Raw genomic sequence first — 16,541 nt, forward strand, 5'->3', positions numbered from 1 at the left:
GAGTTGATGTGTATGTTGAAATTTTCTAGCATGAGGGAAAGAGTTGGGGAGGAGAAAAAACTCTACTGTTGGACTGCTTCCTCTGGACTCCCAGTGCTTATACCTCAGGGGGTCATCTATGGTCTCAATTGCCTCTAGGTTCAGGGTCCTAAAATTCTTGTTTGGGGTATTACTGTGTTCTTGCGGAAAAAAGCAGTGACCATATTCAGACAAGAGGTAAAGCAAGTTCATCCTAGCTTTAGCCTATCACTTCAACAATTCTTCCTAGTCTAGCCCTAATGACCCTTAGAGAAAGAATTCATTCTAAGAAATTGGTGACAGTTCAATACATTTCCCAAATCTGTATATACAAAGGCTAGGCTATATAAATAGGTAATGGTTGCCTGCTCAAATAATCCACAAATAGCTATGAGATTCAGGATTCTTCCCTTCCCCCCTCCCCTTTTTTTTAATCTAGGGGTTACTTAGTAGGCCTATACAAATAAGTGGCTAGGCAAAAGGTACAGAGGCAATTTGTTCTCTAGTGGCAAATCCAGTGTCTTAGTTGGTCTTCTTATATGTAAATATGCTACTTTATAAGGTACAGAATGCCCTTATTTGTATGAGGCTCCATGTTTAAGTGAGAAATGCTATTTTGTTTGGCTAAAGAATGGGTAGCATTGAAAGGATATGGCCATCAGCTCATATAGAGACAATTTTGAGCCAAATCCTGACTCTCCAAGAGGACAGGGTTAAAAACCTTACTCTTGGATCTAGTGTCAGAAAAGGGCTTACTAGGTACCAGCCAGAAGTCCAGGAGTCAGCCATGATCTTCTAGGCACTCAGTGATTCCTGAGAAATTCATGTTTCCTCAGATATTAGTGAGTGCATAGGGCAAATAGGTATTGCCTCCACTTTTGTACCCTACAGCCAGCTATTTGACTTTCATCCACCTAAGAACTCAGTGGAAAAAGAAGGCTCCAGCTTTATTGTGGAAATAAAGGCCAAAAGAAGTTAACAGCTAAATGTGCCATGGTCCTGGTGTGAAGAAGACTCCAAACCCAGTACCAGTCAGACTGAAGCTAGAGTAAGGCACCCTTACCTATTAGGTATCCCATTCAAACAAAGAGTAGCTTCAGTGCTATTACATATGCTCCACATATAGACAGATCACTTGTATTCTCCTTCTATGAACCCTAATAGGTAATACATATCTTTAAAAGCAGCACATAGCTTATAAGTAGCCTTTTTATTGATCAACACCTTATGTAAATGTTGTGAACCTACTTCATAATTCAAAGTTTTTCAGTTGTTAGCAACTCTTTATGACCCTACTTGAGATTTTATTGTCAAAGATACTGGAATGGTTTGCCATTTTATTTTTCTGGCTCAATTTACAGATGAGGAAACGGAGGCAAACAGGGTAAAGTGACTTGTCTAGGGTCACATAGCTAGTGTATGAGGGTAGATTTGACCTGTAGAAGATGAGTCTTCCTGACTCCAGGACTGGCACTCTATCCACTGTACCACCAAGCTGCCTTATCTTCAAAGTACAATTGATTTATATATTTCTGCTTAAAGATGGAATGACGCAAGCAATGACCCCATCAAGCATAGGATTGGATCCATTTATTACTACTTTTACACTAAAATGGGGCAGCTAGGAAGAACAGTGGATAGACTAATTTTCCTGAACTGAGATATGGCCTTAGACACTAGAAATATGATCCTGGGCAAATGTTTAACCTTATTTGCCTCAGTTTCTTCATCTGTAAAAAAAAGCTAAAGAAGGAAATGGCAAACCACTCCAGTATTTTTGCCAAGAAACCCCCACAATAGGATCACAGAGAGTTGTAAACAAAAAACAACAAACAAAAACATATTAATACAGGAAATTCTACCCCAACTAAGGTCAATTCTCTAGGAACTCCATTTTTTAAGTGTTGTATACTGTAATCCTTATACTTGAACATTAAAATTTTTTAAGTAGATCATAACTGCTTGTAACTTCTTGGCTGTCCTATTACAAATTCAAAGTTTTGAAATTTTTGCTCCCCACCCCTTTTATGAGCACCTTTTTAAGAAAAATGTGGCTTCTTCAAAGATCCTTCTCAGGATATTAGCAACTTTATTGATATTGCCACCCACCCTGAGAAAAAATCTTCCTCTCAGTAGAATTCATATCATCCTTAGGTTAATTTTGAGAAACTGGCCCCTGCTCCAGAAAACAGCTTCCTTTGTCTAAGGCTGTTCTAGTATGCTAAATGTTTGCAAAGCTCAGTAGCTCAAAAGATTCATCACACAGCCAGGAAGGAACATTCAGAAATAATTGTGTTTTAGTATGTCTCTCCATCATCTTGGTACTCATATATCTGTTCTGTGTCTTATAAGTAGTTATACTTTGTACTCTGCTTTCACTTTTTTTTTACTGTCAAGATAACAATACTTCCTTCTATATAATCCATTTAAATTGTATTTGCTTCTAAATATGGGGGAATGAGCAGTTTATTACCTTTCAAACCACAGAAATTATCCCTTAGATCCTAGGACAATGGTTGACTGGAAGAAGAACCAGCTTTGGAATCAAGATTTCTGGCATCTAGTTATGTCACTATGGGTTAATTTAACTTTTAGCGACATCAAGCAATTCTTGAAGACTACAAATTGGGTTGTAGATCTGCATCAGTGGAGGGAATTTCCACTCTAAATTTCTGATAAAAATTATATTTACAACTTAAGCAAAAAGAGAAGTCATAAAACATGAATATTGTTTTAAATTTACAAGTGAATTTTTAGCTTGCAAGGATGACAGATCAGTTTTTTGATGAATATGTCCAGAATGTTTTTGGCATAGAGAAAATAAAATTTATTCTTCAAAGCAGAGCAAAAAACATTCTGTAAGATTTAAATAGTTCAAGCTCATTCATTAAAACCAAATACCTTGGAAACATCAATCACACACAAAGGCTTCAGTTCTTTACTACAGAATACCACATCACTTCATAGTATAACTAATCAGGCATATATTAGGTGACCCATTTGAAATTTTAGTATGGAAATAATAAGCATCACAAGCTGTCACCTTGGAATGAAGATAATTTATCTTAAATATTCTATGTAAAACAAAAACAACATGTTTTAATTCTCAATCTTAGCAGTTTTGAGGATTTTTTAAAAAAGGTCTCTAATGCCATTCAAACAACTACATACTGTTTGTTAATGATCTTAAGTTTTTATTACATAAATTGAAAGGAGCATTTAAAGTTCAATAAAGATGAACAATAAATGAACTTGTGATGAGAAAATGTCTTCATGCAGTTAGCTATCTAATTTGAGAAAATAATCATTTCAACCTACCTTTTTTTTGGGACCCTAGAATTTGGGGGAAAACAAAAGATTATGAAGTTAATAAGTATTTACACCAAAAAAACCCTCCAAAACACAAACAGGTTCCCACAGAAATTGAGATGTAACACAAGCAGGTGTACACTAAGAGTAGTCTAACAGCATATTAATTCCTCCAAGAACTCAAAATAGATTAATTTACTTATACAAAAGGACAAAATGAATATGTTATTCAGTCTTATCTGGCAATTTGTGACCCCATTTGGAGTTTTCTTGGCAAAGACACTGGAGTGGTTTACCATTTCCTTCTCCAACTCATTTTACAGACCAAGAAATTTGAGACAAACTGAGTTAAGTGACTTGCAGGGGGTCACACAAGTTAGTGTCTGTGAACAAATTTGAACTCAGGAACTTGAGTCCTCTTGACTCTAGACCTGGCACTCTATCCACGATGCCTCCTAGCTGCCCATAATATGAACAATAGCTAGCATTTATATAATTCTTTGAGGTTTGCAACACATTTTATCAATTTTTAATTTGCAGAAATGCCATAAAATGTACATGGTGTTCATCTTAAAGGCATTTGATGAGAAAGTTTATTACCAATTGTCAAATGTTGCTAGCCCGGGGCAATTTTTTTTTGTCTTGTCTTATTTTAAAGCAAACTGAAACATCGTACATGTCCCATGTGCATTAATTCGTTTGTTCGTTATTTCGGTGAACACTTGCTTTACTTGGCTCCACAACGAGCTGCTGAAAAATTGTGAGTTCTTGAGTTCCTAACTCTGCAGAGGATCGAAAGAACTTGAAGGTTATACCACCTGCTATGCTTCTGAGCCTCCGCATCCATCCCTACATACATACCGCTGTACACCGAGTGCTCAAGTCTGGATGCATTTTAAAGTTTTATAGCATAAAACTGCACTAAGATTTTCGGGACACAATATTATACATATATAATCCATAGATCCATAGATTCAGCCTCTGCCTAACTCTATCTTATAGCTCTAACCCACCCATTCACTTAGACTTTAGTAAGGAGACAAAGCTTATTAACTTCCATTCTCCACCCCCACAACCTGGTTTTTTTTTTTCGTATCTCCCGAGCTCACCATGATTGCAGCGTTTATCACTTCCGTCAGAGCCAGATGCGGGAGTTCAAACACTATTGACAAATGGCCCTCTCGTTGCCAGGACTACCAGACTCCTATCAACTCCTGCGCAGTCGCACTGAAATCTTCTGGGTCCCGCCCCTTTCCCACCAGGTGGTGGAAGTCTCGCTCCCGCAGCTCCTCGAGTCCAGACTTGCCCGGGCTTCGCTGCGCAACCGCTCTTCGCAATTCGCCCCGCCCCGCCCATCCCCCTCGCGACACCGCCCCCTCTCTCTGACCTTCCCATTCGTTCTCTAGGGAGGGGCGTTCACGGGGGACGACTTGAGTTTTACAGCCTCAGCAGGTGGTGCTGCCGGAAAGCGTTGGTGTTTGCGGCAGAAGGTGAAGTGTTTTGGGCTGTTCGTTGGTCTGTATCTAGGAGGGAAACGGGCTATCGGTATCCACCGAGCGGGTGCGAAGTTCTCTTCTCCTTTTCTCTTTCCCCTGGGAGTAGCCTCGTTCCCTCTGCGGTTTTAGGTTTTCTTGAGTAGGCCGGGGCCGGAGCCAGGGTTCGGGAGGAGGAGGAGGTGGGAGGTGGGAGGAAGTATCTCCCATTCTAAGGTTTTCTCCTGCTTTGATTGGATCGGGCCTAAAGATTGAGTCAGGGTGACTCACAAGGTTCTGAGTCTACTGCATAAGCCGGTGGTAGATTCAGCTCTCCCCGTTCTATGGCAGTTATTGTAAAAAAGGGGGGATTCGGAGACTTGAGCCATGTATAAGAACGGGAAGTTGGAAAAAACCGCTTGCCCAGATTAGAATCCCAGCCCTGCTGCTTCCTAGCAAGTTCCTTTGACCTTCCTAGGCCTCAGTAGTCTCTTCGGTAAAATAATGGGGCTGGGTGGACTCATCCAAATATTCTTTACCAGGGATCTGTAAACTTAACAACAACTGTATTTCAGTATAACTGGTTCCCTCTGTATCCGTTTTATTGAATGCATTTGGAATGCATTCTGCTATTCAGCATAGTGGCTGTCACCATAATGGGTAACAAATGCTGGTTGACTGAGAAAGGATTTGTCCTTCACTCAAACACATAAACAGAAAATCCCAGGACTAGAATGAAGACCCTTCCAGCACTTAATTCCTATGAATGTAGATTCTTTTGTGGAATTATTTATTATACTATATATTATAGCATATATATATTATAAAAGAGTAGATCTCTTTTATTTGTACCAGATATATGCAAACAGATAAAAAGTTGTTTAAAAGTTGATCCTAAGTGAAGTATGCATTTTTCCTGTATTAAGAATTGAGACAGAAAACAAAATGCTTTCTTAGACCAAATATATTAGAAAGTATTCAGATTATACAATATTGGCTGAAAAGTCTTACACAGTATTAGCAGTTGGGAAAAAATTTTTTTTCTCTAGTGTCACTTTACTTTTAAGAGAAGGCAAAGGGCTATTGTCAGCCTTTTGAAAAGACTGACATTAGGACTCCAAATTATAGTTTGAAATACAGCATAACAAATGAGAATGGAAAAAAGATACCCAGGCATATTAAATGCTATTACAGAAGTAACAGAAGTGGTTTGGGACATTGGAATTGACCTCTTAACTAAATGCCATTCGCTAAAACATAGCAAATAAAGAATTTAAGCATCTAGATCATTTTAGAATTGATAGTGGTTTAACTTATGATTTTGTGGAGGAAGAAAGTGAAAATTTGTTACTTAGATTGTAAAACACAACTTGAATTCACTGCCCATAGAAATTACAGAAATCTGTGTTCTTTGGTGCTCAACCCAACAAGAAATCTAGACTGTGGTGATTTCTGACTCCTTCATTCTTAATCCATTAAACAGGCTTCAACTGATTCATCCAATGTGATGATTCAGGGTAATTCAATAAACATAGTATCAGCAAGGTACATATTTTGGGTGATGCAGATAAAGACAAAAAGAAAGTAGGTCTTGGGAGATTGCAGATAAATAAAATAGAAGGTGATTTGGTACAGGAAAAAGTACTAAGGAGTGAGGGTGTCACTGAAAGTTTCACGAGGAGGTGGTACCCGAGGGACCATAGAAGGTAGCTAGTTGGCACAGTGGATGTACTTTGATGAAGAATACCTGAGTTCAAATCCTACCTTAGACCCTCAGCTATTTGATCCTAGGGAAAGTTGCTTAATATTGTCTTTTTCCTCATCTGTAAAATGAAGGGCTGATAACATTTAGGGCAATGAGATGACTCTAGATATAGCTCTGGACTAGGAATCAGAAGACTCATTTTTCTGAGTTCAAATCTGCCTACAGACACTAGCTATGTGACCCTGGGCAAGTTACTTAACCCTGTTTGTCTCAAGTTTCCTGGTCTGTAAAATGAGCTGGAGAAGGAAAAGGCAAACCGCTCTACATCTTTGCCAAAAAAATCCCCAATAATCACAAACATAATTGAAACGATTGAACAGCAATACCACTAACTACTTTGCAAGTCTGCTTTGAGGACCAAATGAGGTATTTGTCAAGTACTTAGCACAGTGCTTGGCAAGCAGTAGATACCATATATTAGCCATTAGTAATAGTAGTTATAAGGATTTATGGAGAATGTGTTCTCGTGCATTTTCAAGCCGGAGATAGAACTTCATCTGAGTTCTGTTTTGGCTGGAACATAGAAGTAATAAGTCTAGAATGGTGGGCTAGAAACAGATAGTGGGGAACATTAAAATAATGCTGAAGTACTTTTATTTTTATCATTGGATAACTGGGAGCTACTAAGTTTTTCCTAAGCCTTAGGAAGATGATTTTTGTAGCTATGTGAAGGATTAGAGGATATAGTTTAGAAGCATAAAGATCTTAGGAGGCTATTATAAGAATCCAGACAAGAAGTGATTATAGGTTTCCAGGAGGTGGAGTAGAAGCAGGGAAGCTCAAAACCATCATGTGAATCCTTTCCAACCGATCTTAAAATAATGCCACAAAATGAATACAGGAGTGAAAAAAACAACAAGGAAATAAGAGTGAAGCAACTTTCATGCAGAGAAAAGAACAACTTGAAAAGTAGGCAGAGAGTGTCTGGGTCACAGGGGTGAGAGGGGAACATATCCATCAGTAGTCTACAACAAGAGTAAGAAGCAAGCCAACAGCAAGCCCCCTTGCCCCTCTCCCCCATCTACTGTTCCAGGTTCTGAATCTGGGCCCTAGCTAACATCTAGACCAGGGGTCCCCAAACTTTTTACACAGGGGGCCAGTTCACTGTCCCTCAGATTGTTGGAGGGCAAGATTTAAAAAAACAACTATGAACAATCTGTATACCACTGTCTGAGATAGCAGAGGCTGCACACTGGCTGTGATGGGCCTGTCACACTTTGCACAAGCCCATTACCACCACCATTATACCTGGAAGCAGTATACACATTGCTTAATCCCCTCCCCCAGATCACTGCTCACCATGCTGATGTCTTCCATTGTGCAGCCACATAATCCTTTGTGTGATGCCTCCTTCTCATTCAGTTACTCTCAGAACAAGGCACCAGGCAAAGGATTATGTCACTGGAAGTAGTATTGTACATGAGTAATGCTGTGCGGTGCCACCACATACAATGCCCCTTTCACTGACCACCAATTAAAGAGGTGCTCCTTCCGGAAGTGCAGTGAGGGCCGGATAAATGGCCATGTGGCCCTTGGGCCGTAGTTTTGAGACCCCTGATCTAGACCCTGCCTAAACTTTGAGCTATCAGTAGTCTCATGGAGTGATTAAATGAGCAGTGAGAGGTGGCTCTCAGGGCTCCCAGCCCACAGGCCATCAGAAGAACTGAAAATTGCAGAAACCCAGAAATAAGGCTAAGCTTTGATTGCATTCAGGAAGAACTGAAATTTAAGAGAGTGCCCTCTCCTACCCAAGAACAGAGCCTATCTTTAAAATAAAAGTAAAAAGCTGGGAAAATGAGTAAACATTAAAAAAAAAAACACCTAAGCACAGAATTTTTTTTTAATGGAAACAGAGCAAGGCACAGACACAGGAGACAAAGCAAAATGTGCACGCACACACACACACAAAACTTCAAGTTAAAATATTAATTGGACTCTAATTCTAGAAGAGCTCAAAAAGGATTTCAAAAGTCAGTAAAGCAGCAGAGGGAAAAATGGGGAAGAGAAATGAAAGCACTGCAAGAATGGGCCGAATGAAAAAGGAGGCTCAAAAGCTCACAGAAGAAAATCATTCCATAAAAATCAGAATTGGGCAACTAGAAGCTAATGATTTTATGAGACATCAAGAAACAATAAAACAAAAGAATGGGGAGGGAACAAAAGAAAATATGAACTATAGCATTGAAAAAATAACTGACCTGGAAATAGATCCAGGAGAGACAATTTAAGAATTATTGGACTACCTGTAAAGTCATGATTAAAAAAAAAAAAGGCCTGTTCATCATAATGCAAAAAAATAACAAAGAAAACCACCCTGATATTCCTGAACAAGAAAGTAATATAGAAACTAAAAGAATCTCCAGATAACCTCCAGAAAGAAATTCCAAAATGACAACTCCCAGGAATATAATGGCTAAATTTAAGAGCCTCCAAGCCAAGGAGAAAATACTTCAAACAACCCAAAAGAAACAACTCATGGAGCTTTAATCAGGAGAACATAGGACTTAGCAGCCCCCACATTAAAGGATCAGAAGGTGTGGAATATGATATCCTGAAAGATGAAAGATCTAGACTTACAACCCAGAATCACCTACCCAGCAAAACTAATATATTCTTTCAGGGGGAAAAAAATGACCATTCAATAAAATAGAACATTTCCAAGCTTTCCTGATGAAAAGATCAGATCCAAACAAACAATTTGAAGTCCAAACACAATACCCAAGAAAAGCCTAAAAAGATAAGAGAAAATTTAAGGGACTCAGTAACATTAAAATGTGTATTCCTACATGGAAAGAGAATATTTGTAATTCTAAAAAAAAAATTTTAATAGAGAAGTTAGAAGGAGTATACACATAAACAGTGTGGAAGTAAGCTGATTGGGATGATGAGATATGCAAAAAAAAAAGTGATTAGGGTGGAAAGAAGGAAACATGCCAAATATGTAACTGATAGGTTGAAAATGAGTGTTTATGAAAAGCAAAGGTGACAACTTATCTGCATAGAAGTTAAAAGTTTTTTAAATGAGGGGCAAAGCTTTCATTTTTCAGTAGTGAAATATTTAAAGGCTCAGCATGGTATAGAAAAAATGCTACCTCTGAAGTCAGAGGACCTGGGTTTAAATATTACCTTTGACACTTAATACTTATAGGCATAACATGTAATTTGACATTATAAGTTTAGCATGGATTGGACTACAGTCTATGAGCATTAAAAAAAACACACAACTGAGAGGCAGTATAGCAAAGTGGATAGTAGGACTGGCCTTGGAGACAGAAAAACCTGGGTTCAAAGCTTACCTCTCACATCATACTACCTCTGTGACTATAAACTGTTTAATCTTCCAGTGGCCCAGGCAACTCTTTAGGGCTATAGAAATAGGATTTAACTAAATCAGGTTAAGGAAATCTCCACAAAGGTTGTTTTGTACATTGATGAAACTGAACATCTGGACCAAATAAACACACAACTATGCACCCCCCTTTTTTAGGGTATGATGGACCCATTCTCAATATTTTTAAATGTATAGGATATACAGGGTTATTAACAAAGGAAACTATTGATAAATTAAAATTTTTTTTCAAAAATTTTCATGGATTTCAAGTTAACTCTGCTCTAAAGCTATTTTTATTGGTTTCAGGGTGGTAAAAAGTGTAACTTCTTTTCAAATTATTTTTTTCAAGAAAGCTATTCACAGTTAAAAATGGATTTTTGTTACATAGTAGGGACTGTTTCATTCTACTATATTTGTATTCCTAGGCATTTGCACATAGCAGTAGGTGCTTAATACTTGCTTGTTGATTGATTCATTTGAAAGTCACAAGATCTAGGGATGGGAAGGAACTTTAGATGAAGAAAACAGAAAAAGGATGGCTGACCACTTCAAGGGAGGCATATATAGGGGAGAAAAGTAGCAGGAGAACAAGTCTTCCAAGCAAGTGTTGAACTAAAAGTATTCATGCAAAATTCATTAAGGTTATGCATATATATATGATACAAGGGAAGAGATCTGATATCTTGAAATGAAAAAGGATTGTATGGGTCAAATTATAACATTTACAGATAGCTTCTCAAAAGATTTTTCGAAGTCTTTCCCTTTCTGCCTATGCAAATTTTTTTCTTGGCCTAGTTTCCTCATTAATATGTGGGAGTAGATATAAATGCTTTCTAGATCTTATTAAGCCCAAATGCAAATCTGATGCTTCATGTTTAATTTTTCAGAATGTGGCATATAATCTTCCTTTGCTAAGAAGTGCTCTAAATTTTTTATTGATTAGGTTAAAATATATATTTACAAAATATCAATTTTCCAGGTATGTGTATTTATGTATAAAGACAGTGGATATTTTCAGTGATAAATGAAAATGGCCAACTCACTAAGAGGAGAAGTTTTGACTCTTTATAAAAATGTAAGTATCTATTACTAATTCTAATCATCTTAATGCTATATGCTGCAAATTATTTAGGAATATAAAATATTTGTTTTTAAGCTACTGCATGTTGGAAGAGAATATCCAAAAGGAGCAGACTACTTTAAAAGACGTTTGAAGGCAGCATTCCTTAAAAACAAAGATGTGAAGGACCCAGAGAAGATCAAAGAACTTATTTTACGAGGAGAATTTGTAATAAAAGAACTAGAAGCCTTGTACTTCCTTAGAAAATACAGAGCTATGAAGCAACGTTACTACCAAGACAACGAAACTAAGTGAATTGTTATTGTTGCAAATGTAAGGTTACTGATTAGGTTGTCTGAGCAATAATTGGCAGCATATCTTTAGATGGAAGCCAAATACTGCATCATAACATATATAGGAATGGTATAAAAATGCTCAGCATACCTGAACTGCCTTCCTCAACTTTAAAAATTATTTTGAAACTATGTCTATAAATCTGTACTCAACGTTTCCCCAGCCAAGATTTGTGTCCTTTTGTTTGTTTTGTTTTGTTTTTAATTACAGCACCTGTCAAAACACTGATTTGGCAAAAAATTCATTGCTTAGTTTACCAAATAGCAACTTTAAACTTCCATCATTACTTAACACTGAAAATCATGAATGAAAATGTTCACTATTCCTTAAATACTTTTGGATGAAATTGTTTTAGGCGATGAATGTCTTAGTAGTACATTTTTGTTTTGTATTCATTGATTCTGTTACAAAGGATGGCATCTTGCATTGCAAATGAATTTACCAAAGGTATTAAGTTCTAGATTTTCATTCACCCAACTCAACATTTCATTTATTCTATAATTTTTTTAAAACCACTATTGGTTCCAAGGCAGAAGAGTGGTAAAGGCTAGGCAATGGGGCAATGGGGATTAAGTTACTTGCCCAGGGTCACATAGCTAGGAAATGTCTGAGGCCAGATTGAACTGAGCAGCTCCTGTTTCTAGGCCTGACTCTCAATCCTCTGAGGCACCCAGCTGCCCCCATTCTATAATTTTTAAAGGAGTTGTCAAAGGGTTTTTTTTTGTTTTTGGTTTTTTGGGTTAAAAGTGCAATAAGGTATTAAGGGTTCACTTGAAAGGAAACTAAATATTAACACCCAAGAATGAAATGGCTACTTTCTGTAGTCCAAAAAAACATCTTATGGATATCTGACAATCTATGAGCACTTAGATAGATGGTCAGTGGATAGTACACCAGGCCTGGAGTAATAAGGAAGACTTATTTTCCTGAGTTCAAATCTGCCTCAGACATTTACTATGTGATTCTGGGCAAATTACTTTTCACCCTGTTTGCCTCAGTTCTTCATATATAAAATGAGGCTGGAGGACCTGGCAAACCACTACTTTCTCTTTGCTAAATAAGAAAACCATAAATAGGGTCACAGAGTTTGACACAACTGAAATGACTGAACATCATCCATCAATCTGGATAATACACACACACAAAAGTAAGTTCTCTATGATAACTTAATCATTCTGGAAGGTAGCTTCCAACTAATCATTGGAATTAGATCAAACTGAAACTTACTTTGGCATTTGCATTGATCATCATGAGAACCACAGACTAAAAATGTAATAGTTTTATTACTGTTACCAAATTCCTTTTAGAATCAGGTGAGTTGTTATGCATTGATGACATAATTTTTATTTAATCATCTGTTTTAAGATCAAACTGCTGTACTACTTAAGAAAAATAGATGGCTTCATCTGGTGCTAAAGTACAAAATAACAAGAATTTTTAGTATATTCTAAAGATACACAGTAAATACAATAGAGTATGATGAATATAAACCCATTTAAGGCACATGTGCAAGGTAGCAATCAGTTTATGACTAATGAATGTCAATGATGAAATGATCTAATTATATTTCCCTTGGGGGAAATCCTCTAAAAATATAAGTGCTTTAATATATAACTTGATAGCACAAATTTTAGAACATGAATTATTTTTGAAGTCAACTCCCAATTCCCAGGAAACAAACAAGTAGTAGTAGAGTCACAATAACTTTATTACATTACAATAATTAGGAGCAGTACAGTTTAAGACAAAAATATGACGATTTCAGATCACTTCACAGCACATACTCCTATAAACATTTAAAAGTTAATTTTAGTTAAAACAGTGGTCATTTTAAATTTTTATGTCTGGTATGACCAAAATTTCTAGGTCAACCCAACCAAATGATGGAGAAAAACTGGATCACACTGCATATGCCCCCACACACACAAAAAAAGCACAATGTACAAAATGTGCATGTTTCAGTTTACACTATACAAAAATAGTTAAAATACATTCCAGGTAAACATGTTACATTAAGAAATAGTTTCTAGTAGGAAGCTGGCACTCAAAAAAAGAAAAAAAAGAAAAACTATTTTCAACATGATAACAAAAGACAGTGGAATTAGGAACTTTTAGATCATGTAGCCCATGTAGCATAATGTAGCATTTTTTTTTTACCCAAAGAGTCTGTAATGACATTCCTCCAAGCCATCACCTGTTTCTCTTAAGTAAATCTGTATGTTCATTATCAATATTCCACTTAGGCACTTAGAGCTGTTACTGACACACAGATCTCAATCTATATAATTAACACAAAATTCAGGAACTAATTTGAGTATGTTAATTGGAGAAACAGTAATTATTTTCTCTACTGAACTAGTCACAGTATAGTTTCATGTTATTTGATTTTTCTCTACATGAAATTCCTAACACCCAAGATTATAACTGTAGGATTTAAATTAATATCCAACACTCCAGGAATTATATTTTATAAAGTTTATTAATAATCACTTGAAATAGAAGGAATAAAAAGGAAATAGAAGTAAAAAAAACTAATTCTCTAACAAAATTAAGATGATGTGAGCAAAAAGTCCCCTGGCTCTCACCTCCCACCACCTCTATCAAACCCTAGCACAGGAAGAGAGTGAGAGGTGGGGCTACACTTATATCCTCCCTATGTCAGCACATAAAAGTGAAGAGAGTGGGGTGCTGGGAATTTTGGTTTTTAGGGTAACAGATTCTAATTACACATAACAGTTAATTAAAAAACTAAAATTTTAACTTATTAATTGCTGGTTGCTTTCTTAGGTGATTTTTGAGATTACATAAAGCTACCATAAAGTATTACTTCCTGACAAGTAGAATTGATAATGATTTCTCATACAGTAACTTAAGATGTTAATTGTTGTTGTTGCCATCAAAACAAATCTGAGATGTTCTTAGAAAACATATTAAAAGAAATCCACTGGAATACAAATAAGATCAGGTTGTGCAAACTGCAACTTAACGCCCCAGGTTTCTACAAATGTTTTAAAAAAACGCACAAAAGTGGCAAATATTTCGATACTCTACAAAAGTTAGGTTCTAAATTCTTATGCAGTGTGACTCAGTTCAATTCAAAAAGAACCTAGAACTCCTAATTTTTGTATAATGACTCAAAAAGCATACTATCCATATCTGCTACATTCTTCCACAAACATGTTATAGGGATTCTAAGACTAGATCAATTTTCTCAATGTCAATAATTGAATTTTGAATTTTAAGGCTATTATAATTAGATAATGCTTATCTTCTAGGATTCTTTCTTTCCCCCACCCTCCACCCCTTTAATTCTACAAAAACTTTTCCTCAAACCGTTCACAACTTAGGTAATGAAGAATAACTTATCGGTCCTATAGTTGATTTTTTAAATTGCCCTGCTTCATCAAAAATTCAAGAACCCTACAGAAAATACATTTGAATCCCTTTATGCATTGCAACTCTTAAGTATGGCCATTTCTTTCCCTTGGTGTACTGCATATATCTTGATAGGCTAGACAATGCTCCACGATCCTAAATTTAGTAACATTTAAGAAAAGTTACAGTTAATTTTATCCAGAATGTAAAACTTCATTCAATTTCTATGAGATGCATTTTAGTTTCTAGTTAATTTCTGACAGTTAAAGCTAATGTATTCTTTGATTCAAATCCAAAGGAAAACTGAATTATTTATAAAGAGTTAAGTTCAAAGAAAGAACTAAAGCCATTGAGAAAAAGCAATAAGAAATGAGGATTATGACCTGTGTGCACTTCATATTTTTTTCCCCATCTTTAAAGAGTAGTGTCTTAATGTAACCTCAGATGTCCTTCTAGTGTGGTGGTGTCAAATATAAATAGATCTCTGAAGGTGCTATTGAGTTAAAAAAACCCCAATTAACATTATCTATGTTGCATTTATATATTTCCTAATTACATTTTAACCTAGTTCTTGTCTCACTTGGGAGCTAGCACCTCAAGGGTTACAAGTTTGCCACCTCTGCTCTAACATATACTAGGTCTTCCTTAAAAGTAAAAGCCACTGAGAGTCCACCTGAAAGAATCAATTTAAAGTAGGAAAATAAAAAGGCCCTTAACTATTTTCCACTGCCTCTTTTTTATTTTATTTCCTTTTTTATAGAAAAAATATATTTTTAAAGGAGTGACTATGACAAATAGTAGCAGTGGAAATGCTTTAAAAATTCCAAATGACATACTTTTACATTCAGTAAAGGCATCCGAAACTACACAACTTGATATCTCTAAGGTGAATTTACAGGAAGACTTTAAGAGGTTTTATATCTTCAAGGTTAATAAAGCCAATTATTTAAGTTTCAATTGAAGTCAAAATACTTAATAACTAATCCATTACCAGAAAAAAACACAATACAGGCAGGGATCATTGAAAAACTGTGTAGCATTATATACTTCATTAATTTGTTAAAACACCTAAGTTCATAACTGGTAAGGAAAAAATAGAAAGTTATATAGCAAGTGTGCATGCACCAAAATCCCAAGAGGGAAAATCTCAGATATTCAATTTCTTTTTCACAGGCATTGCTAGTTCAAGAACCAACACTAAGGGAATACTGGCACTTAGAGGAATAAAGTTTCCACTGTCATTTTAAAATAAGCATTCAGATAAAAGCTAAGAGTTTGCATGAAGCAGAAAGAAAACTAGGTAATGCTAAAAAACAAATGCTAATAATTTAGTATAATGTACAAAAAATTATCTTAAGTATGCTTTGAGAAAAAAGTACAAATTTTATTTACATAATTATACACTTTGTCTTTGACTTCTTTTTCTTCTTTTTACCATCTTTGCTCATCTTTTCTTTATGTTTTCGAATTTCACGAACTAATGTGTAGAAGGCATCATCAACACCCTGAAATACATAAGAGGTGATCACAAAGTTAATTTAGTAAGAGCTGTATTGCTACTAATCTTACATGCTGAATAAATAGGGAACATTTTGCTGATAGAGACATTAAGACTGATCCTGTGTAAAGAATTTAAATTTATGGAAAAATATACAGAAGCATTTTAAGATTTTTAAATGATCATATTTTATACTTTTAGGTTATTTCCCTTTTCATAATTTCAGGTGAGAGCACTTATTCTTGTGTTTGTGTTGCTAGTTAAAATACAAACGGGGCTGGGTAGGGTGGGAGCAAAATTGTTTATAGTATTAATATATTGAGGCCATCATTAAACAGTATAATAATTTGTTTGAAAAA

The 16,541-nt window shown here is 35.9% G+C and overlaps 3 protein-coding genes across 12 annotated transcripts in view; 1 reads left to right on the forward strand and 2 right to left on the reverse strand.

Moving 5' to 3' along the window:
* Positions 1-4,630, reverse strand: part of DNAI7 (dynein axonemal intermediate chain 7) — a 92,915-nt gene extending 88,285 nt beyond the window's left edge. The window contains exons 1-2 of one of the 4 annotated variants that reach the window (XM_007503514.3): positions 4,437-4,630; positions 3,337-3,351 (exon numbers count right to left, since the gene is read on the reverse strand). In XM_007503514.3, the coding sequence (XP_007503576.1) occupies positions 3,337-3,351; positions 4,437-4,439 (18 nt within the window). In that variant the 5' untranslated portion in view covers positions 4,440-4,630. The other 3 variants (XM_007503512.3, XM_007503513.3, XM_056799409.1) reach the window with 3 other exon arrangements.
* Positions 4,631-4,673: 43 nt separating this feature from the next.
* Positions 4,674-11,476, forward strand: ETFRF1 (electron transfer flavoprotein regulatory factor 1). 2 transcript variants are annotated; one of them, XM_001362895.4, is made up of 3 exons: positions 4,674-4,817; positions 10,875-10,970; positions 11,052-11,476. In XM_001362895.4, the coding sequence occupies exons 2-3, from the start codon at positions 10,920-10,922 to the stop codon at positions 11,268-11,270; spliced, it is 270 nt and encodes an 89-aa protein (XP_001362932.1). In that variant the 5' UTR covers positions 4,674-4,817; positions 10,875-10,919; the 3' UTR covers positions 11,271-11,476. The 2 variants fall into 2 exon arrangements, with proteins under 2 accessions (XP_001362932.1, XP_007503581.1); XM_007503519.3 differs by having other exon boundaries at positions 4,717-4,887.
* Positions 11,477-12,999: 1,523 nt separating this feature from the next.
* Positions 13,000-16,541, reverse strand: part of KRAS (KRAS proto-oncogene, GTPase) — a 44,331-nt gene continuing 40,789 nt past the window's right edge. For 3 of the 6 annotated variants that reach the window (XM_007503501.2, XM_007503500.3, XM_056797311.1), the window contains exon 6: positions 16,104-16,189. Coding sequence is in view for 3 of the 6 variants with exons in the window: in XM_056797310.1 (XP_056653288.1) it covers positions 16,073-16,189 (117 nt within the window). In the remaining 3 variants the exon portion in view is untranslated. 6 annotated transcript variants of the gene reach the window in all.

Source organism: Monodelphis domestica, chromosome 5 (genome assembly GCF_027887165.1).
Source record: "Monodelphis domestica isolate mMonDom1 chromosome 5, mMonDom1.pri, whole genome shotgun sequence".
NCBI lineage: Eukaryota > Metazoa > Chordata > Mammalia > Didelphimorphia > Didelphidae > Monodelphis > Monodelphis domestica.